Source organism: Marmota flaviventris, chromosome 13 (genome assembly GCF_047511675.1).
Source record: "Marmota flaviventris isolate mMarFla1 chromosome 13, mMarFla1.hap1, whole genome shotgun sequence".
Classification (NCBI taxonomy): Eukaryota; Metazoa; Chordata; class Mammalia; order Rodentia; family Sciuridae; genus Marmota; species Marmota flaviventris.
The window spans coordinates 99,704,391-99,728,567 of NC_092510.1; the positions used below are offsets into that span (position 1 = coordinate 99,704,391).

Below are 24,177 nucleotides of genomic sequence, written 5' to 3' on the forward strand. Positions count from 1 at the left end.
CATCCGCTGGCCCTTTTCCAGGATGAGCCAGTAATATAGCAGGTACCTCTGCTCTGCTGGAGGAAGGCAGGCCAAGGAAATTTTTGCCCTGCACTGGTACGTTTAGTTAAATCCCAGAAAACCTGGTTTCATGGCCTTGGTTAATGGAGCAGGCCAGCTGTCCTGTTCAGTACACCGCTGAGTAGATTTCCTCATGTAATAAAGTTGCAGTTGGCTCCAGGTCATGTCCTGGTTATTCATTTCTATGTGGCTAGAATTTTTGATACTTTACTGGAGTTAATCTGGTCCTTTCTATTCTCCATTTACATAGCTGTGAGTACTTTGACTGAATCAACTCTGAAGAATGTCCCTCAAGTGGTGAATGTGCAGGAATTGAAGAATAATCCTGCGTCCTCTGCTGCAGCCATGGGGTATGTTGTAGCGTTTGGGTGTGTTCAAGCCAGTCTGTCTGGGGTGGAGGGGAGCTGCCTGCAGGGTGCAGCAGTGCTGCCGCCGTGTGGCTTTCCCACTTCCCCACAGCGGATTCTAGTGGGATGGAGACAGCCCTGCTGCCTCCACAGTTGATTTCTAGGAGGTTTTCCCTGCACCTTGCCAGGAACAGTCACCTCGTAAGCCTTTCAGGGCCCTCTTGGTATACTCAGCTTGCTGTGGGCTGTGTAAGTCTGCATGGCATACCACTGGGCTGCTAGGTCAGGTGTGCAGTTTGTTTGGTTTTTTAATGTTCTCAGGGATCCAGAGTTGACACTTCAGGCCTACTGCTGTCACCTGGTTCTGAAGACTGGTGATTTAAGATTCTTCCTTCCTCACTTCACCTCCTCTCTCCAAGCATTACTGTTCTTTGGTTCCCTTTTATATGAAGAAACAGTGTTTTAAAAGCCAGCAGCTGTGTTTGGTAGACCTCATGCTACTCTTCTGGGCAGCGTAGTTCGTGGTACATACCTGTGTCCTGCTTCATTCCCTAATCCTTTAGACCAGCCAGCCTCTCGTGTACCATGGGGAAAAGTTGAAGGACATTTCCTCAGTTTGAACGTGGGGGTCATGAGTATCAGTGTCTTTCAGGGAGTTAGTGTCTAGCACGCACAATTAGCCCAGGAGCAAGAAGAGCAGCCACAGGTACTGTGGTCTCTCCAGCATGCCCACCCTCTGCCACCCCGACGGAGCAGACCTGTCCACAACTGTTTTTGCTTGGTTGAGTGGTGCTGCTTTTCCAGAGAGTTGGCCTTCTCTTTTCTCTATGATGATTTGTTTATCACGACTGCCTATTCCAGGAATTTTTTAGTTATCTCAGGGCCGTAATAGCAGGCAAAAAAACAAGCCTACCCTCTTTTCTATCTAGTAGTGACCTTGAAGCCTTGGAATGCTTTCGAGATCAAAGTAGTATTTGTGGTGGTTGTGAACCTTTGAGAGAGAGAGAGAGAGAGAGAGAGAGTGCGCGCGAGCGTGTGTATGTGTCCGAGCGAGCACTGTGTGTCAGCCTGGGAAACTCTAGCTAGATTCCCACTGTAGAGAAGGCAGAGGGAACAGCCGTGAGAGCCAGTGTACCAGGCCAGGGAGGTGCAGTGCATGGGGGAAGAAGCCTGACCTGGTGTCCCTGAGGTGTTCTCCACTAACCATGGTGCTGGTACTCCCACATTTCTTGGGCTCTGTCTCCCGCCAGTGCTCATCTGAGCTGATCTTTGATAAGGACTTTGTTCAAGAGATACTTCTGCGTTTGCTCTTTTTCTTTCTTTCTTTCTTTTTTTTTTTTTTAATATATTTTATTTTTTAGTTGTAGTTGGGCACAATACCTTTATTTTATTTATTCATTTTATATAGTTCTGAGGATTGAACCCAGGGCCTCGCACATGCTAGGCGAGCGCTCTACCACTGAGCTCCAGCCCTAGCCCTGTGTTTGTTCTTTTCTGACAAGAAAAATAAAACACAAACGTTGAAGAATCTTGAATTTTATCTTCTTCTCTCCATAGACTTGAACTGTGGTATATTATTTAATTTACATGCTCAGCATTGCCTAAAAGAGTTCTTTTAATAACCATTTATTCAATAATTGTTGATAACTGAAATTTTTATTTATATGTTCCCCCCATAGGAAAGACTGGGAAGGAAACATGTCCATTGTAAAATTACTTTTCAGATTCTATGCCGCAGTAGTTTCTCATGTGTATTTTAAGTATTTTGCATTCAACTTTTTCTAAGTGGTATCTTAGATATTTACTACAGGATGAGTTTGCGAATTTCTGCTTCAGTCTATTTCGTCTTCCTTGGTTTCATTGTGTTTGTTGACCAGCCCTCCCATTTAGTGGATGAGTGTTTATCTGTACAAATCCATGGCTCTTCAGACACCTCTGTAGGGCTCAAGCTCTCACTTCTTCAGATGCTCTGAGATTAGGGAAACGGGAGGGGACGGGGGAACTGCTGAATCCTCACACAGCACTGACGGTCCAGCAAGAAGACAACCAGGGAGCTACAGTCGCATGACTCCTTAGTTGTGATGGCTTAAGGTCCCATGAAGTACTAGGAAAGCAGAATAGGGCAGCCAAGTGAGTCTGGGCTGGGAAGGAGCTAGGTAAGGAAAAGATGCTTCCGTGGAAATGTGAAGAATGACCAGAAACTGCTAGGCAGAGAGTGGAGAGAAGTAACGAAGCAGGCCAAACACTCCTGGAGACAGACAATAAGAAGAATAAATAAGCAAACTATGTAATATGTGAGGTGGTGATGGGCGCAGTGGAGAAAATTAATGTGGGGGAAGGGCTCAGGAAGTGTCTGGGAATGGGTTAAAACAGTTTTAATAGGGTGTCCAAGGCAGTCCTCCCAGGAGGGGACATTTGGGTGAAGACTGAAGAGCCCAAGAGCAGGTCCCTTGAATAGTGGAGTGCGGAAAGCCCCAAGCACAGGGTCTATAGCAGGCATGTCTGGGAGGTTCCTAATGAGCCAGGAGGCCTTTGGTAGCCAGAGCTGGAAGGGAGCACAGGTTAAAAGGTTGGGGAATACATTGCTGGACAGAGTGTCTTGAGACCCTGCTTTCCATTCTTTGGGGTATACATTTAGGGGTGGAATTGCTAGATCATATGGTAATTTTTTATTTTGTGTTTTGGTACCAGGGATTGAACCCAGGGGCGCTTAATCACTAACCCACATCCCCAGCCCTTTTTATTTTTTATTTTGAGACAAGGTCTTGCTAAATTGCTTAGGGCTTTGCTAGGTTGCTTAGTCTGGCTTTGAACTTGTGATCCTTCTGCCTCAGCCTCCTGAGGGGCTGGGATTACAGGTATGCACCATCATGACTTGCTCATGTGGTAATTTTATTTTTACCTTTTTGCGTTGTTTTACAAGCTCCTGTACAGTTTGTATTCCCAACAGAGTATTTATGGGGCTCCAGTTTCTCCACATCTCCACCAACACCTGTTATTGACTATTTTTTTTAATTACAGTCATCCTCAAAGATATGAAGTGGTTGCTTATTCACATTGTAGTTTTGTTTTTAATTTTTTAATTTCATTCATTGTGATACAAGGGCTTGAACCCAGAGCCTCACGAATGCTAGGCAAGCACTCTGCCACTGCATTAGCTATATCTCCACTCACATTGTGGTGTTTTGTTTTGTTTTGGAGTACCAGGGATTGAACTCAGGGCACTCAACCACTGAGCCACATCCCCATCCCTATTTTGTATTTAGAGACAGGGTCTCACTGAGTTGCCTTTGCTGAGGCTGGCTCTGAACTTGTCATCCTCCTCCCTCAGCCTCCTGAGCTGCTGGGTCACATTATGTTTTTATTTTGTTTTGTTTTTAGTTGTACACGGACACAATATCTTTACTTATTTTTTTTAATATTTATTTTTTAGGTGTAGTTGGACACAATACCTTTATTTTTCATTATTTATTTTTATGTGGTGCTGGGATTGAACCCAGCGCCTTGCACATGCTAGACAAGCACTCTACCCACTTAGCTATATCCCCAGCCCCACATTATGGTTTTGATTTGCATTGTACTCATGGCTGATGATGCTGAGCGCCTTTTCATGCTTATTCACCATTTGTTCCTTTTTTGGAGAAATGTCTAGTTAGTTTATTGTTGTTGTTGTTGTTTAGGTGATACTAGGGATTGGACCCAGGGAGGCTCTACCACTAAGCTGCCTACTAAGTTGCCTAGGCTGACCTCAAACTTGCAATTGTCCTGTTTTTGCTTCCCGAGTCACTGGGACTATAAACATGTGCCACTGCAGCTAGATTTCTTCTTTGCTGGTTTTGAAATTGAGTTATTTTTCTTTTATTGTATTTTTTTTAAATACAGTTTGGATTCCCATCTCTTATCAGATGTATAATTTACAAATATTTTCTCCCATTCTTTGGGTTGTCTTTCACTTTCTTGATACATCCTTTGACACAAATTTTTCATTTTGATCAAGTCTCATCTATTTTTTCTCTTGTTGCTCGTGCTTCAGGTGTCACATTTAAGAAACTGTTACCTAATCCACAGTTGTAAGATTCACACCTGACACCAGTATTATCTTTTAAATTAAGAGTTTGTTTTTTTTAACCTTTGTTTTTTATTTATTTATTTTTCATGTGGTGCTGAGGATCAAACTCGGTGCCTCACAGGTGTTAGGCAGGCTCTCTCCCACTGAAGCACAACCCCAGACTGCTCTTTAAGAGTTTTTAATTTTCAGCTCTTACATTTAGGCCTTTAATCCAATTAAGTTCTGTAAGTGGTATGAGGTAGGGGTCAAATTCCAGTCTTTTGAATGTGGCCTGGCATCCTTGCCACATTGATTGGTCTTTGATGTTAAACCAGTAATGATATACTGCCTTTTTTGTGTATGAATGAACACGGTTTGCTCAAATTTTAAGAGTGTTTGCCTCTACCTTAATGAGGAATATTAGTCTATAATAGTATTTTTTTTTTCTAATGTCTTTGTTGAGTCTTTGTCAGAGTAACGCTTTTCTTACAGAATGAATTAGGAAGTGTTCTTCTCTTCAATTTCCTGAAAGTGTCTATGTAGATTTGGTATTTCATCCTTAAATGTTGGGTTGAATTTACTAGTGGGACTGGATGGGCTTGGGATTCCCAGTCTCTTCCACAGGGCCTCATCCTTCATGGTGATGCTCCCTGCACACTCCCAGAGAGCCTGGGTTCTACCTGCTGGTGGTGGGAGTGTTCTGTAGATGCTGATCAGGTTAAGCTGGTTCTCAGGTGTTTGGGTCTTCTACATTCTTAATACTTGTCCTATCAAGTAAGAGAGTGATGTTGGCATTTTGTGAATTTTCCTGTTTTCCTTGTTGGCATTTTGTTGTCATGTTTTGAAATTTTTAGTTGCATGAACATTTAGGACTCTGTGTTCTTTGATGAACTGAGCTAGTTATTACAAAATGATGCTCTTCATCCCTGGAAGATGAATTGCTTAGAAATCTTTTTTGTTCCATGTTAGTACTTCCACTCCATCTTCCTTTGTGTAGTGTTAACATGGTATATCTTTTTTCATTCTGTTTTTTGGATTTATTTTGTGTCTTTATATTTAAAATGGGTTTCTTATAGCACAACAGTGTGAATATACTTACTACTACTGAACTCTAAACTGTAAATTGATTAATTTTTAGGTGGCAAATTTTAGTCCATCAAGTAGTCTAACTTTGCATTTAAGTACAATGGAGTGATTATCAGCATGTTTGGGTTTAAATCCACCATGTACTACTGATTGTTTTCTATTTGTCCAACTTCTTCTTTGTTTCATTTTTCTCTATACCTTCCTTTGAATTGACTATTTTTTTTTTTTAATGATTCTATTTGATCGTTTTTGTTGCCTTACTGACTATACCTTTAAGTAGTTGGTTTAGGCTCATAGGCTACGTCTTTAGCTTATTGTACTATGTCTTCAGGTGATGTTATACTACTGCTAGAGAGGATGTGAGACTCTCACAGCAGTGTTCTGGGACTTCTCCCTTCTCCTTTGTGCTGCTGTGGTACATTTTACTTCCTCCTGTGTTATAAACCCTATCATTTGTTATAAAGAGTTGATTCTCTTTTAAATGACTTTAAATAAGAAGAAAATGTATTTCTTATCCATGTATTTACTATGTTCTTCATTCCTTTTTAGTCCTTGGTTTCTATCTAATACTATTTTCTGTCTGCTTGACAAAGGACTTCCTTTAGTATTTCTTCTGAATTCTGAATTTCTAGGTTTTGTATGTCTGCTGTAGGCTTTATTTTGCCTTTTCTGTTGTGTTTGAAAGTTGCTTTCACTGGGTAAAGAATTCTAGGATGACTTTTTTTTCCTTTCACTGATTTAAGGATGCTGCTTGACTTTTAAAATAATTGTAATAATGACCCAACAGTTAAAAAAAAAAAAACTTTATTTTTCTTATTACAAATGCTCATTCTAGGCTTTACTAAAGAACAGTTAAGAACAACAAAACTAAAGTCGCCTTTATTCATACTACAAATGTATAATCACTATTTGCGTATTTTTAAATCTTTTTTTCTGTGAAAATGTATCTTTTTAAAGTAAAATTTGGATACATGCTGCTTTGTAACTCCTTCATCTTAATCATGAAATACAATTGTTTATGTTTTCCATGTTATTAAACTTTTTCCTGTAAAATCCTATTTTCATATTTCACATGAGTCTTTTGGAAGCTCCAACTTCAGTTCTAACTTAAATTATCCAGGTTATTTCACATCTTGACCTTTATGCAGGACCTGCAGTTTGATTTAACAGATTTTTGGATAATATTTGAATCCTCAACAATATAATTAGTTTACCAGTGGGGACCATAGTTGGCCATTATAGCTTCATTGATGGACTTCAGTGTCCCCCAAGAATGAATTGTTTTCCATTAACAGAAATAGAAATGTTTTCTCTTTTTCCCTCTGAGTTTGTTTCTTCAAATTTTTGTTTTGTTTTTAAAATATTTTTAGTTGTAGATGGACGCAATACCTTTATTTTATTTGTTTATATGTGGTGCTGAGGCTCAAACCTAGTGCCCCATACATGCCAGGCAAGCGCTCTACCACTGAGCCACAGCCCCAGTCCTCTTCAGTGACATTTTTTTTTTTAATATTTATTTTTTTAGTTTTCGGTGGACACAACATTTTTATTTATTTATTTTTTTAATTTGTATGTGGTGCTGAGAATCGAACCCAGCGCCGCGCGCATGCCAGGTCAACGCGCTACCGCTGGAGCCACATCCCCAGCCCCCTCTTCAGTTACTTTTGATAAGTTGTCCTGTTTACTTACTTGCTTTTAAATTACTACCCTAAAATTCATTATTCTTAAATAATTCACTTTAGTGGCTTGCACAGTTTAGATCTGCTCTGTTATATACACAAGCAATACTTGCAATAATGATGAAGATTTACCAAAATAAAACATAACCAGGTCTCTCATTTTTTTAAGTCCTTAAAAATGGTGAAACAGGTGAAAAGAGTGAGCAGTTGGCCCTTTTCACCACAATGGAATGAATTTTACCTTGTTAAAGTTTCTTTTTTTTTTTTTAGTTGTAGTTGGACACAATACCTTTATTTTATTCATATATTTTTATGTGGTGCTGAGGACCAAACCCAGGGTCTCGCAGGTGCGAGGCAAGCGCTCTACTGCTGAGCCACAACCCCAGCCCCTGTTAAAGTTTCTTAAAGCTTAAAGGGCCACAGAGAAAGGGCCTAGGCAACATTTTACTGCTTCACAGCTTAACATCTCTCTTTTGTGATTGTGCTATTTTCTGCTTGTAGTCCTTTGGTTTTTGTTTTCAGGCGTGGAACAGAGTTTCAGGATGAGTTGCTGGTGTCCTTTAGGTCTGTCGTGCTAGAAGGTAGGATGCAGCCTTCTAAGACACAGTCATCTGGATTGGCTTTAACATCTTGTGAGCCTCTAGCTGTTGATTTCCATGTGTTAGCTCACGGTGCACAAATATTGAGTGTATTTATTTGGGAGCCTGCTATTCTTTTCTGTTCGCCCTTTTGGAACATGGTAAGATTTTTGGTTTATTGACTGAATTTTTCTGTAGGGGTGTCACATGGCCTGGTATGTAGGTACTGTGAATCATTAATGGTGTGTGTTTGGGGATTTGGGATACCCAGGAGATGTATAACATTGTCACAAGTAAATAGAACAGTAATTATACTGAGTGCATCATTTAATTTATTCTCATATGGTAACCAAATTTGGGATATAAATTTTTTTCCAAGATTTGGATTCATTGCTGCGTTTATTTTTATTCCTAGTTTTCTTTTGTTTGTCAATTGAGAAAGCTTAAAAGAGTTTCACTTCCCTGTGATTCTCATGGGCTCAAACTATTTCTCTTAGCAAGTCTGCCGTGTCCACCCAGGGATCTCTGGGTCCCAGCCGTCTTGCTTGCGCATTCCATTTCTCCATTGGAGATAAGCAGAGGTGAGGGGAGAGCACTGGGTCTGTGCGCCTGCTTGGCGAAACATCTCAGGGCAACAAGGATGTATTCCTCCAGAGAGATACACATTTACAGGTTCTTCTAGCTTTAGTCGAAACAGATTTTGTTTCATTGAAAATAAGTGTATTTTTCTTCTTTCAATCTAATAAAGTCTGTTTGGAAGGTTTCTGTGTTTTTCCAGCATAGAATCCTGACGTGATTAAGTTGTTGGATAATTTTCTTCATGAGGCATCAGCCTGTCATTCCTCTTCCAAGTTAACTTTTTGCTAGAAAATTTTTAATAATCCTTCCTAAATCTGGGAAGAGTTCTAAAAAATGAAACCAGATCCTACAGCTATTACTGTTATACATTTCAGTCACAGTAGCATTGGGTGGAGGACAGATCGATGGATTGAAAAAATTGTCCCCAGGAGGCATTTCTCCAATGCTGTTGCATTGACAGGTGATTTTTTTCCACCTGGTGACACAAACACTTAATGAAATAAGAGTTCCCAGCACACAATGCCAGGGTTAATAAAGGATAGTGACAGGAAGGCTTTCTGCAGGTAGGGGTGCACTTTTCATACTGGATCAAAGTGCAGGCTGGAAATGAAACAGTGGCACCGTTGACTCCCTTATATGCTGACCCATGGGGCCTGCGCTCTCGGGGATAGCTGCTGTGAGAAGCTAGATTTTCTCTTTGGATAGCATCTTTGAGCACCTATATATTCCATAGATCCTGTTGAACATTTTTCCAGGTTTGGAAAAGAGTATCAGGAATTCCCAACATGGTCTAGAATGGGAGGAGGTCAAAAAGAGGGAGGGGTCCCCCTCTAGATAAGAAAAAGATCTAGTGCTCAATAGTTGAAAATTATTTTCTTAGAATGACAGGAAGGAAATAAGTTTTAAGGTCACTGCTTTGCCTTTTATGCTACAAATCCAGATTTCATTTAAAAAATTTATTCTTCAGTCAACAAAATGTCAGATGAGTTTGGTTGGGATCCCAGACATCTGTATTCTACCCAAAATTGGTGTATTGGACAGAATGTTGGTTCAAGGATGAATGTGACTTCCACCCAGACCTGCCTCTTTGAATGTATCTTTGTGTTTTTCAGTTCTTCAGTGCCATACTCCACAGCCAAAACACCCCACCCAGGGTTAACCCCAGTATCTGCCAGCCAAGCCAAGCAGGTAACTTAACTGATTTTTACTTTAGCAGTCATGAATGTCTGTCTTTGTAACTGAAGATTGTTCTGACTCAGTTTAAATGAGCCACAGTCTGATAAAGATCTGTGATCCTTTTTCTGCAACTTACGACAGTCTTCACGTAGTTTACCAGAGCAATTGGTTAGGTCTTAATGCTGTCTCAGTGGGGCGATCTGACATTCTGCACTAGTAATCTTGGGTTGTAATTCTAATATCATATGTTTGGATGAGGTGTTTTGGTTTGTAGTTTACTTTCACTTAACATCTCATTTACCATATACAGCTGTTCTGTGCAGTAGGTGTTTAGATATGTCCCACTGAGGCAGCAGCTTAAGCTCACCCAGTTAGTGACTGGTGGAACCAGAGCTGGGACCTATGGCTGCTGACTGCTGCCTGTTGTGCTATCTCACTGCTCCTTTCAGCCTCAGCTCAGGGACAGTGTCTGGGTGTAGGCTGTCTGGTTTTCTCCTGCAGTGTTTTTCAGAAGTTTCGTATTTTCAGTGATGTTATGTCTAGCTTTGGGTGTTTAACCAATAAACAATGTCTCCTACAGAACAGGTTACACTGTAAACAGTTAAACAATCTAAGGAAATAATAGGAGATGGGTGGTAGGCAGATCAGCCTCTCTCTCTGAAACTTTTCCCAAGGAATCCTGGTTTCTTCATCACTCTTAACATCTATCTCTGCAATCACAATTCTGGATATCAGAACTTGCCTTTGTGAGTTCTCAGACGTCCCTATTCCTCAGTCTGCCATGACAGAAAAATGCGCAGTTAGCATTTAGTATTCTGGGGGTGTGTTTGCATTCACCCTGGAGGACACATGGTGAGGGGTAAATCATGACACATAAGTTTTGGAGCATGGGCTGTAGGTGAGAACTCAGATAGTTTTGCATGTAAATTCACTGGTAGCTAAACCATTTCCTTCATTTGCTTATGCATTCATTTGTCCACCAAATACTCAAGTACCTTTTATGTGCCAAGCTCTGTGCAAGCACAAGGAAGTAACTACAGCTAGCCAGGGTAGACTGCCTCCTAGAGCATACCCATTAGTCCTCTTTCTGTGTTCCCATGTAATCTTATAGGTGGTTGACTTAATCTGTTAAGTCCCATCCTCCCCAGGGTAGGGTACCTAGAAAAATTTAAATTGAATAGGGACAAAAATACCACTTATTCTGGGTGTAGTGGTGCACACTGTAATCACAGCAGCTTGGGAGGCTGAGGCAGGAGGATCATGAGTTCAAAAACCTCCTCATCAATGGCAAGGTGCCAAGCAACTCAGTGAGACCCCATCTTTATCTAAATAAAATACAAAATAGGGTTGGGAATGTGGCTCAGTGGTTGAGTGTCCCTGAGTTCAAGTCCGAGTACCACCCCCACCCCCAAATCACAGCAACTTTAGAAATAAATGTTGTTTTTAGAGTTCTGTTCTTTAGAGGAAAGTAATAGATGAGTGTTTATAGAGCATTTGAAAACATGTCTCTTTTTTTTTCATATATATGGAAATATACATAAAGGATTTATAAGCTCTAGATTATGATTTCCAATCTATTTAACTCACTTGTATCAATTTCACTGAAATATTTGCATAGTTAAAAAACCTGGGACATAATGAGTTAAATTGAAACTTTGGTTTCTTTCTGCCTTTTTTCTTTTTTTTTTTTTTTTGTAATTAAAGTATTCATGCTTGCTTGATTTATGATTTTAACATGAACATTTTTCTTATGTGGTCCTCCAGGGGTCTCTGATAAATTCCCTGAAGCCTTCAGGACCCAGTCCAGCAGTGGGTCAGTTATCATCTGGTGATAAAACTTCAGGTCAGTTTGCATATTTTTGTTTTAGTGATAATTAAGGTGAATTTTTAACACCAATGAGAATAATATAGTATTGCATTGAAATACATCAAATGTTTTAAACCTATAAGTTCATAATGATACCAAGAAAACTATTTTATCTTTACTTTAAAAGCTGGATAATAAAGATAAAGGAAGAAGCATTAATCCTACCACTTCTCTAGAACTTGCACCAATGGATGGCAAACGTTTCTCTTTGTAGTTTCCCACTAATGGTTACAGGTGATGGATCATGTTAGAACTTGTTTTGCAAATTCTGATCAATCAAGGCACCTAGGCATAGAGTACCAGTCACTGCTGGTGTCACAAAAAGGGATAACCGGACCTTATGTGTGTGCTTCCTGGTAAAAGAACACAGTACTAGTTATGAAGCAGTATTGCCAAAAATAATAAAATAAAGTAAAATGAGAATCTGATTAAGGCTCTAAGATCATTGCAACAGAAATATAATGTAAGCCATATATTTTTTTTGTAAACTTCTAGTAACCACATTATAAAGAATAAAAAGAACCAGGTAGAAATCATTTTTAGTAAATTTAACTTAACCCAAATATACCCAAATATTATTTCAACACACAATCAACATGAAAAGTATTAATGAAATATTACATATTGTTTTTTGCAAAATAGTGTAAATTTTATACTCTCAGCACATCTCAATTTGGACTGGCCACATTTTGAGTGTGCAGTTGCCACATGTAGCTAGTGGCTACCATTTTTGGACAGTACTGCTCCAGATCCAGGTACCAGCTTAGAAGAACATAGACACAAATGAACATGGGAACCTCAGTAGAGGGGTCCAATAGCAAGATCCAAACTATGGGAAATTCAGTAGGTCAAAACCGGGTTTCCTCACCAGAGATTGGCAAGGAAAAGGTGAGATTGAGGAAAAAGCTGTAGACGGAGAAATTGAAAAGGCAAAAGAGAAAAAATCAAGGGAGAACTTCCACGTCATGTTTGTAAATACAAACAAATGATATAAATAGGAAAAGAAAAAAAGTCAGTACCACCAGTGTTCAGCTTGCAGTTGCATTTGAAAAGACAAACAAGGGAGTAGAATGAAAGCTTCTAGATTGGCTAATGTGTTTTCTTTACCTGGGCAGTGGTTATATCATAATAATCATGGTTACTCTATGCATTTATTGCAAGCAGTGTTCTTTGTTATGTTTTATAATGAAAACATGAGAGAAGCACCCCATAGAGTTCATTATTCTAGATCACAGAGAAAGTAGACACAGGATATCAAATATAGAGGTCATATTTGAAAGGCCTCAGCTGTTGAAAAGTTTCTAGAAAGTATTGAGCCCTTCAACAGCTTCTGAAACTTTTGAGTTGAATTTGAAAACCATCAGAGCAAGAGGAAAAGGTCTTTAAATTCTTTCCCTAAAACAGAGCACTAGCCTTGCTTTCTCCCTCCCTGTCAAATGATCACCATTTAGAAATGAATGGATCAGAATGTTGACCCTCCCCTTTCTTGTATATAAAGGAATAAAAATTCTCTTGGCTCATAATGACAGTGTAAAAGCTGGTAAGATGTAAAAAAAGTAAAACAGATTTGTTATAGGGTAAAATCTGAGTAGAGCTCAAAAGTCAATATGCTAAGATTTTACGGCTTCCCACACTTGCCCAGCACTCACTCCAGCATGGCTATTCTTATTTAATTAGTTTTCGCCCAGGGTCTGCATTACATAAGCCAATTCTGTATAAGCTGGCATCTGATTTTCATGTGGGTCTTGCTTAGTGTCCTCTTTTGTTGGCTCCTTCTCTGTAGCCTACCTCCTCTGGTGTGGGTGACTCTCTGTCCCCCGTGTCAGCATTGTGCTGCCTACAGGCCCACATGTGTACTACCCTCTGGATTCTGGCTTTTACTCTGACTCAGTTTCTCAAGTGGGTCTTCAGTAAATTCTGTTGGAGACAGCTTTCACCCCTTGACTGTCCACTTCCCACACCTCTGCTCAGTCATTCTTCAAGGGTCATCTAAAGCTTTCTGATTGGACATTGGGTTTTTCTTGAGTAAATATTCCTTGTACTCAAAGCCATTATTGAGTAAACTGAAGTTGTATTCTAGAATTTTGATTAATGTGGAGCCCCAGTTGGTATCATGTGTACCTCACATGAGAAGGAGGTATACAGCACTTCTCAAGTGGGGCTTGACACTTGATGTAAAAAGGAAAAATTTAGAGAAATTGTCAGATTTTGAATCATTTAGGATTCAAACTAAGACTTGTTTTTCTATTTCTGGCTAATATTTTAGAAAAAGGTTTTGAAAGATCATATAGCCTAGCTTCTTTCAAGAACTTCATTGAAGAGCTCCTTGTCACTCTTGAATCTAAGAATCAAGGAACCCTAAGGGACTTTGCTTCCTGCATGTAGTAGGCAAGTAGTAGATTGAGAGAACTTTCTGGGTTGTACCACTCCACAGTGAGGGTGGGAGGCCCTTCATTGTTGCTAGGTGTCTGCTGTGTGTTTCACTGGCCGGATAGTCAAGGTTGAGAAAAGGACTTATTTTTTTCCCCTCTTGGAAGGAAAACCTCCCTGAAAAATACTAAGTTTGCAAAAAAAAAAATTCTCTCTCAAAAAAAAAAAAAAAAGCATTTCTAAAACCTCTATAGAATGATTATTTTATTGGCTAATACTGAAAATACTTTTATTGTTTTTCTGGTTATGAAACTTATGTAACCACAAAAATAATCTGGGTGTAGAGAGATAAAATATAGGGCACTCCTGCACTTCCCAGCAAACTTGGGAAGCTGAGGCAGGAGGATCACAGATTTGAGGCCAGCCTGAGCAACTTACTGAGATTGTTTCAAAATAAAAATAAAAAGGGCTGGGGATGTAGTTCAGAGGTAGAATGCCCCTGGATTCAATCTCCAGTACCACAAAAAAGAAAAAATCATATAAGTAATCGTCCTATTCATCTTTCCAGGGTTGGTGCAGACTTTCTTACTCATTTTACATGGTGGCCTAAGAGGCTTTGTATAGTTCCCTGTTAGATTTTTAACAGCACTATGCCTATAGTTTGGGTTGTTTCTTAGAGAGTTCACAGTGATAAGCGAGGCAGCACTGAACATGTGTACACATTTAGAAAATATCTACCCCATATTCATTTTTTTAAGTATTTTTTTCTTAATATTTGGTTTGTTTGATTTGCACTTTCTAAATGGAAAATGTAGAAAGGTATAGAGAAATCGGTATGACATTGTAAGTCTGCAGTGAAGTCACCACTAAGAAACCTTGAACATACTAATCTATGTATCTTTGAATTTTTTTCCTTCATTGTATGTTAATTTGAAATAATTATAAAACTGCATAGTTGCGTATATATTGCTCAGCCTCACATCATAAGCATTTTCCTATACCATTTAATCTAGATCTATTTAAAACTAAATTTAAGCTATATTGGAATTACCTGGGAAGGAGAATGTAGCAAGCCTTAGGTTGGAACTAACATTGGCAGCACTGGAGAGCAGATTCAGAGGCCCTCAGCAAGGTTAGGTAGCACGCGACTCCATGTGGCTCCTGACTTATCACAGGAGGCACATGGGGTTCTGGAAACAGAAGCTGCAGCTCTCAGCAGCGCCATCAGGGAATTACAAACCAGAATAGTGCTTCTAACTGATTTTTTTGTAATGTCCTTATTTTCAGGGACAGGGATAGCCAAGATAGAAGCAGCTGTGACCTCGACTCCATCTGCTGTGGGGCAGTTCAGCAAGCCTTTCTCATTTGCTCCATCAGGGTCAGTAATGAAGTTAAGTTTTATGGCAAATCACTAGCTATTTTATTGATAGCTTCCCTGAATCTTAAAATCAGGAGAGATATTTATATGTTTATTAAGTGTGCATGAATCCCAAGTTTTTATCATGGCAGTAATCCATCTGCTAGTATGGCAGCAGCTGAAAATCTTAAGGTAAATCTATTTCCTCTTTGTGGTTCATACTTATACATACATGTGTTATTGCCTGTTTGTTTATATATTTTGTTTTTAACCTAAACTTCATTTTCTTTGGGTGATGGTGGATCTCTTTTAAATCTGTAGGTCATCTAAAATACTTCATTCAGACACCATTTGGGGTCTGGGTATGACACTCTAGTTGGCTTTAATGCACTGAGAGTTAGTATTTAAACCTATGCAGAGGGGCTGGGATTGTGGCTCAGCGGCAGAGCGCTCGCCTAGCACGCGTGGGACCCGGGTTCGATCCTCAGCACCACATAAAAATAAAGCATTGTGTTGTGTCCCTCTATACCTAAAAAAAATAAATATTTAAAAACAAACAAACAAATAAATAAATAAATCTATGCAGAGAAGGCAGGGAATAATAGCCATTGTAGATTTTGGTTTTCTATATAGATGTTAGGGGATGTTTTTTAATTTCTTTTTTTTTTTAAGAAATAATGATGGCCATGCATATAGAGTCGAGTCATTTGATGAAGGTTTGTCTGACCACATTCCCAGGCAGGCTTTTGTCTACTGTGTGAGACAGTGCTGCTCCCTGGGTATACAGGCTCTTTGGGAGCCTTGCGAGCTGCTGGAGTGTCCTCCTCCTGCCCTGATGGGCCAGCTGGCTGTGTCATACCATCCACACATTTGTTGCTTTTGGAGGTCCCAAGAAAGTCCCTTCTGTACTTTGAGTTTTTCCTCCTACAACAGAAACCACACCAACTCCATCCCCTTTCCCTGGTTTTAATATTTCTTGACTATTCTTCAGCCTAGCACATGAAAAGAAAAGAGGGCATTAGGATAGAATCCGAGGGACAAAATTGTATATTATATATTTTTTCTATGTTGTGAATCATTGTTTTATCCTTCTCAAAGATAATTTGGAACAAATTTTGAAGAGTATGTCAATGCCAAGAATTATTTCATCTTTTACAAATGTTAATACAAATGTGAATAATTCATTCTTGCTCCATCATTCCCATTTTTAAAATAAGATGGGAAATTTTGGGTCGTTGAGCCAGTGGCTTGCCCTCTATTAGATAAAATTTCCTCACCAAGGTTGAAATTTGCCAAGAAACAGCAGGGTTTTTTGTTTGTTTTGTTTTGGTCTTGTTTTTTTTTGTACTGGGAATGGAACTCGAGGGTATTTAAACCACTGAGCCACATCCCCAACCCTTTTCATTTTGAGATAAACTCTCCCTGAATTGCTTAGGCTAAGCAAGTTAGGCCTACATTGTTGAGGCTGACCTCAAACTTGTGATCCTTTTGCCTTAGCCTCCTGAGTCATTCCTGTCCGCTTTTTTTTTTTTTTTTTTTTTAATATTTATTTTTTAGTTTTCGGCGGACACAACATCTTTGTTTGTATGTGGTGCTGAGGATTGAACCCGGGCCGCATGCATGCCAGGCGAGCGCACTACCGCTTGAGCCACATCCCCAGCCCTGTCCGCTTTTTTAATATGATAAATATTTAACACATCTTTAGATGGTCTTTGTGCATTTGAGAGAGGCAGCAATGACTAAGAAACTATAAATCCTTACATTTTTTAACATATTTTATATGCTTGGTCGTTTATTCTTTAGAACTCTGTAAAATTTGCTGTTTGCACTTTAAGTACACATAATCTCTTCTGTTTACACTCATGCTGAGCTTCCTTCTTCAGCTGTGCTATCTTCACTTGCAGTGTGAAGAACATGTGTGGAAAAAGAAAGGAGTTGGAAAGTTTTGAACCAAATTTTCCCAGCTCAGAGCTAAAAGTTATGTCAAAGTTGCAGAGATAGTGACTCCTGTTGCTTTCAGTCCAGCATCTCTCTCCTTGTAGCATGGGGCTCACCTGACATGGGTTTCAAGTTCAGGGTGGGCTCTTAGAGGTTCTCCCTGGTCCAGGGGCTTCTGCCTTGCTAGACTACTTTTGCACTCCTCCATGAGGCAAGCCTTTACTCCAGTCCCTGTGCCCAGCACACATGCCCAGTGTTTTTCCACTGCTGCTGTTCTCCTTTTCTTGGAATAAGTCTCCATGCAAACCCTTGCCATGGGAAGCCCTGCCCTCCCTCCATGGCCTGCTGTCCCTCCAAAGTCTTTCAGCCGCTGCCACTGTCTTAGCTCCTCTGTACATTGCCTCTCCTGCTGGGAGGTGTGAATGGACTTTGCTGCTTCCACAAACATGCTCTCACCCTGATGCTGTTTACGTAGCGTGTTGATTCTTTTAAAAAGAGGTTGTATGAATGGATTACACAGCGAAACATTGGAAGGGCAACGTTATGCCTCAAGTTTATTCCCTTTTAACTTCTTTTTCCACTCACTAGGGCTGGCTTTAATTTTGGGATAATCACACCAACACCATCTTCTAACTTCACTGCTGCACAAGGTCAGTCTCTGTGTGATGTAGCACTGCTTTTGTGTTTTTCCTAAACAAGGGTGGTTTATTTTTGTACAAATATATTGACATTTTAACTGTTCCTCAGTCTTGCTTACAATTTCTGCAGTAAGTTTTGGTAATGTGCAGTAGAAACATGTGCATGTGGTGGGCGCTGTAGCTCAGTGGTAGAGCCGCCTGCCTGGCACACTCATGCATCCTGGGTTCCATCCCCACCACTGGAAAAAATAAGTTCGATTTGAGAAACTTTTTCTTCTGTAACTTAAAATTTCATTGATTTGTAGTGATTCTGTAGGATGAGGTAGACATAGTATTGTGAATATACCTTGGTGTTTCCCCCCCCCCCCCTTGAAAAACCTATCAGCAACCACACTGGTCCCTCCATGTTGTTATAAATTCATCAGTTAACATCTTTGTTTGGTTTCTGGTACTGGTGATTGAGCCCAGGGCCTTACCCAAGATAGGCAAGCACTCGGCCACTAAGCTTTATCTCAGCCCTTTTTATATTATTTTGAGACAGGATATTGCCAAGTTGCCCAGGCTGGCCTTGGACTTATGATCCTCCTACCTCAGCCTCCCCAACTAGGTGGAGTCACAGATGCACACCCAGTTAACATGTTTCTAATGCCTTGAAGAATTCAGATCTATTAAAAAAAAAAAAAAAAATTTGTCATGTGCCTCTCAGTTCTTGGTTTGTCTTTTGTTTTAAAAGAAAGCTGTAATTATAAAAGTGATATGTTCAACGCCAGGCACAGTGACATACACCTGTGATCCTCACTACTCGGGAGGCTGAAGCAAGAGGATTGCAAGTTTGAGGCAAGCCTCAGCAACTTGGTTTTATCATGTCTCAAAATGAAATAAAGAATGACTGGGGGTGTATCTCAGTGGTAGAGCTGGCCTAGGCAAGTGTAAAGCCTTCAGTTAAATCCTTAGTACTAAAAACAGGTGGGGGTGGGGTTCTTATTGAGGAAAACAGGGAATATAAAAATTCATGAAGGAGTTTAGAATCTCCACGTGTACCCCTCAGTAATAACCATAGCAGTGCTCTCTCTTTTTTAATATTTTTTATAGTTGTAGTTGGACACAATAACTTTATTTATATGAGGTGCTGAGGATCAAACCCAGGGCCCTGCACGTGCCAGGCAAACACTCTACCGCTGAGCCATAACCCCAGCCCCCATAGCAGTTCTTTTATAGTTCCTTCTAGGAGTTTTGTCTCCCACTTAGTTTGACATAATGTCTATGGTGAATTTTCCAATATTGAAAATTTTGTATAAATATCATAGTTCTTTCTGTTGATAGAATTAATCTGCCAGTTTTTACCCATCCACCATTGGACATTTTGGCTATTTCCAGGTTGTCCCTATTATACATAATACAGTGCCTTTTATTTTTTACTCAAAAATATTTTTTGTTTTTTGCTTTTCAATTATGAAGCAGAGTCTGGCTATGCTGCCCAGGCCGACCCTGAACTCTTCCTGGTCTCAAGGGATCCTTCTTCCTTAACTTCCAGAGTAGCTGAGGCAGGAGTATGGCAAGTCCAAGGCCAGGCTAGGCAGCTTAGCAAGACCCTGTCTCTAATAAAATAATAAAAGGACCAGAGGTGTAGTTCAGTGGCCAAGTGCTTGCCTAGCACACACCAGGCCCTGTGTTCAGTCCTCATTACCACCAAAAAAGAAATATATATATGAAAGGAACAAAACTATTTGTCAAAAATTATAAGGAAAATTAAAATAGGAATAAAAATGTGATAATAATTCTATGTAAACTTAATTAACATGAAAATAGACAACAATCCAAAACCATAAACAAGCTCAACACTAACAGCGATAAAAGACCTTACTGAGTTGAGCCCTAGTAAGTGTCCCTAAATTGTGCCTAAAAATGACCCTGGATTGACGCTTGGTGTCCGTAAATATAGAGACCACTTGCATTTTGAACCAGATCCTAACTTCTCAGGGGGGCTGTGGGCTAACACCATGCTGAGGATATTGGGGAGGGAAGCTACACTGGTGTGGAGTCAGGAAATTAGGAGAGGTGCCTTTTTTTTTTTTTTTTTTCTTTTTTGGGTAATTTATTAATTTCAAGTATTGTGGGTGTCATGTGTATTATGATTTAATGGTCATGAATGGTCCCCTCCTTTCCACCTCAGGACGATGACTCAGATAAAACTAACTGTGGAGAAGCACTTGTTCTGTCCTCCCCAAAGGAAGCTGCTGTTAAAGCCAGCGATTCCTGTTCCTTGGAGGGGAGAGGCTTTGCTTAGGAATGCAGTCAGTGGGAATGTGATGATAGGGCCTATTTTGCTGAATCCAACCCGTTTCCCAATTTCTCTCTCTTGCTAGGGCCGACACCCTCCACTAGAGAGTCGAACCAGCTGGATGCCTTCTCGTTTGGTGGGGGAGGCAAACCCTTTTATGACACCGTTCCGGAGAGCCCCACTCCCTCCACAGTCACGCCAGGACCCAGCACTCCTGGAGCTGCCACTGCCCCTCCAGGAGACTCTGCCCCCTCTGGCAGCAGGCCCACGGCACCTGCTGGAGTTCCGCTCTCCACCGCTGCTAGCAAGCTGGAAACACCGCCATCCAAGCTGGGCGAGCTTCTGTTTCCGAGTTCTCTGGCGGGAGAGACTCTAGGAAGCTTTTCAGGACTGCGGGTGGGCCAGGCAGAGGAGTCTACTAAGCCGGCCAGTAAGGCTTCCTCCACAGGCCTCACCAGTGGCCAGCCAGCCAAGACTTCAAGCGCATCCTCGGGCTTTAGTTTCACTAGCCCTGCGGTGCTGGTGAAGCCTGCGGAACCCCCAGTGCCCTCCTCTGTACCTGCCTCCGCGGCAGCTGCCCCAGCAGCGGCCAGCACGGGCGCCAGCGGTTCCACAGCTGGCATCTTTGGCAGTCTGCCACTAACCAGTACGGGGGCCTCTGGGGTGATCAGCTTTGGTGGGACTTCTTTAAGTGGCAGCAAAGGTAGCTTTGCATTTGGAAGCCAGCAGAGCAGTAATACAGTGTCGTCCTCTGCATCCCCGTCAGCTACGACTGCCACTCCCCCTCCAGCCTCATTCCCCACCTTGTCATTTGGTAGCCTCCTGAGTTCGGCATCTGCTCCCTCCCTGCCCATGTCCTCTGGAAAGAACACAGAAGAGGTCACATCGCCAGCTGTAGCCGAGAAGTCGGGCAACAATGAGGTCTCCACACCAACAGCCTCGCTCCTCGTGCAGCAGCAGGCTGCCCAGCCTCCCCAGGCTCCTCCACACACTCCCGACTCGGTTAAGAAAGAGCCGGTTCCTGTGCAACCTGCAGTCAGTAGCCCCAGCACAGCAGCAGCTAGTACCAGCCTCATGGCGCCTTCCATAGAGGCCATTCCAGCAGCCACGGGAGGCTCTGATGACAAAGCGGAGGCAGCCTCTCCTCCTCCCACCTTTGTGGTGCCAGGGCAGGCTGCTCTTGCAGCAGCTACGCTCCCAAGCACGGGACCCTTGGCTGTTGAAACATCAGGCTCCCCCACAACTTCTAGCCCTGTTTCCAGTAGTGCTACAGGCCCCACCACAGAGACAACAGTGTTTGGGACTGTTACTTCTGGCTCATCGGTCTTTACTCAGCCACCTGCTGCCAGCTCTAGCTCAGCATTCAGCCAGCTCACCAGCAACACTGCCACTGTCCCCTCCACCACCCCCATGTTTGGGCAGGTGGTGGCCAGCACTGTGCCAAGCCTATTTGGGCAGCAGACAGGCAGCATAGCCAGCACGGCAGCCGCCACTCCACAGGCCAGCAGCTCTGGGTTCGGCAGTCCTGCTTTTGGTACCTCATCCCCAGGGGTCTTTGGACAGACGACCTTTGGCCAGGCCCCAGCCTTTGGACAGGTGACGAGCAGTCCTGCAAGTGGCTTCTCCTTTAGTCAGCCTGGGTTCAGTTCTGTGCCTGCTTTTGGTCAGTCCGTCTCCTCCACCCCTGCGTCTACCAGTGGGAATGTCTTTGGTGCGTCCTCGAGTACGAGTAGCTCCAGTTCCTTCTCATTTGGACAGTCTTCTGCCAACACAGGAGGGGGGCTCTTTGGTCAGAGCAACCCTCCTGCTTTTGGTCAGAGCCCTGGTTTTGGGCAGGGAAGCTCTGTATTTGGTGGCACTTCAGCCACTACCTCCACGGCAGCACCCTCGGGGTTTAGCTTTTGTCAAGCTTCAGGTAAGAATTTATAGATTTTTACTTTGTTCCTCTCTGTGCTATTTTAAACATTTACAGCAAACTTGTATTACTTGGTAATTAAAAGAAAGGGAGAAGCAGCAAAAAAATGTGTAAGATCAAGAAAGGAGCTTGGCGCACATGCCGCAAGAATTTCCTGGCCTATTTGGCCAGGTCTGCCTCAGCACGCTCTCTACTCTTCCAGCCAGCAGAATGCCAGCTTCATGGGAAAAACCAAGCATCTTTAGTTTAAGGTCATGGAAGTAAATGAATGACTCATACATAAAAAATTTTGAAATTGGAAGGCACTGAAGTCATTGTGTCCAAAACTGTCAGGCTTCAAGGAGACTGATCTCAGGTCAAATGGTGCTGATGGTGGAGTGGGAAGAGAAGTGGGTCTCCTCCCCACGCTTCACTGCTCCAACGCCATGTTGCTTGCTGGAAGGGCCAACACTGACACTTAAGAGGTGGCTTTTTTTCTGTTTTCAGTGTTGTGACTTGAAAACAAAAACTTTTAGATTTTTACCATTTTTGAAAGAAAAATCTTATTTTCTCAGTATGTGTATCCAATTGTAGCAGCTGCTTTTACTTCTTAAAACTATCAGAAGACAGACCAAGTTGAAAATCTATTCCAAGTTTGACTTTCTGATGGTTCTTTTATGAAAGGCAATTCTTTAGCAATTAGGCTATGGGGAAAACAAGTATTTTGTGAGCAAGATTACAAGCAATTGCTGATTCATTTCTTCGGTAATAATTTTATTTAAAATGGCTGTTAATTTATTAGAAATGTTTTTCTTCTTGCAACAAATGTTAAACTCCTATTAAGTGCAGCTAAAAGGACACAGTAATGAAAAAAGACACAGTGTGGAGGTCCACTAGTGCCCTGTGAAGAAGCCAGGTGCCTGTGGACTTGGGATGACTTGGATCTGAGTGTGGCCAGGGAGAAGGCCTGTGTGTCACAGGAGAGCAAGTTGTCTCCGTCTCCAGTGCATCGTTTGTCATGCAGTCGGGGTTTGAGAAAACCTCCCACCAAAGGCTTTGTCAAACCAGTTCAGCAAATTCAGACTCCCTGAAGGATCTTCTTCATTGATGAGTACCTGTGTGGAAAGCTGCCTGGGCGCCTCCTGCAGCCCTGGTTGAGGAATGAGGCTTGCTGAAGTTCATGTGTCTGATAAGCCACAGAAATGAGGGTAGCACTCCTGCCTCTTCCTCCTCATCCAGGCTCTTGTGTTACAATGCATTGCTCCTCCTGACTCGCCCTGGCTGCATTCAGCCCAGCATCTCCATCATCAGAATCTGGCATTCGAGATACATTAAAAATCAGGGAGTAGAAATATTCATAATGTTAAGTCAATCATTGAAAAGAATTCTTGGTGGCCAAAAGTCTGAGGAGAAATTGTTCTGAGAGTGTACCATCTTATTAGCCCCACCCACTTGATAGAAGAATCCAGCACCTGGGACTTCGGAATTTATATTTTATAATATAATGTATATTATAATTTTAGCAATGAAAACGGGTCTTTTCAATCACCTCTCCATATCAAAAGGTTCTGCATCTATAGTTACAACCAACCGCAGATCAAAATTCATCAAAAGAAATATGTAACTGAATATGTGCTGGCTTTGTTCTTGTCATTATTCCCTAAGTAATAAAGTGTAATAACTAGTTATATGGCATTACATTGTACTAAGTGTAGTAAGTATTATCTAGGGATGATTTAAAGTATATGGGAGTACGATGTAGGTTGTATAAATCCTATGCTATTTTGTGTAAAGGACTTGAACACAGATTTGGGTATCCTGGGGTGGGGGACCCAGAAACAAGTGACCCATGGATACCAAGGAACAATTGTATGTGTTTAGATTTTTCTTCATTTCCTATATCGAGAAACAATTTTATCATAAGTTGATTTATTGTGGGGTAATTAAGCATATTAAAAATGCCATTTTAAAAAAGGGGTGCTTGGATGTTGTAGAAGACTCATCCAAATTGAACTTTTGTCTTTCTTCTGTTTTATAGGTTTTGGGTCTAGTAACACTGGTTCTGTTTTTGGTCAAGCAGCCAGTACTGGTGGAACAGTCTTTGGCCAGGTAAATAAGTGCATTTGTCTTTATTTGTGTCAGATTTCCCCTGTATAATCTAATCTTTGTGTGCAGTTCATGCTGCATGCCCAGGCCTAGCAAACAGCTGTGTGGTTCTTAAGCTTTACTGTCCAACTGTCTTGAGGATGTGGAAGTCTCCACTTCACATTAGAGAGTCA

The 24,177-nt window shown here is 41.4% G+C and overlaps 1 protein-coding gene across 4 annotated transcripts in view; it reads left to right on the plus strand.

Annotated features, from left to right (window-relative positions):
- Nup214 (nucleoporin 214) overlaps positions 1–24,177 on the plus strand; it is an 88,421-nt gene that overhangs the window by 39,990 nt on the left and 24,254 nt on the right. For all 4 annotated transcript variants that reach the window (XM_027942761.2, XM_027942768.2, XM_027942777.2 and 1 more), the window contains exons 24-30: positions 311–410; positions 9,490–9,565; positions 11,318–11,396; positions 15,078–15,168; positions 17,674–17,735; positions 20,090–21,919; positions 23,937–24,007. In XM_027942761.2, the coding sequence (XP_027798562.2) occupies positions 311–410; positions 9,490–9,565; positions 11,318–11,396; positions 15,078–15,168; positions 17,674–17,735; positions 20,090–21,919; positions 23,937–24,007 (2,309 nt within the window). The remainder of the gene's footprint in view (positions 1–310; positions 411–9,489; positions 9,566–11,317; positions 11,397–15,077; positions 15,169–17,673; positions 17,736–20,089; positions 21,920–23,936; positions 24,008–24,177) is intronic.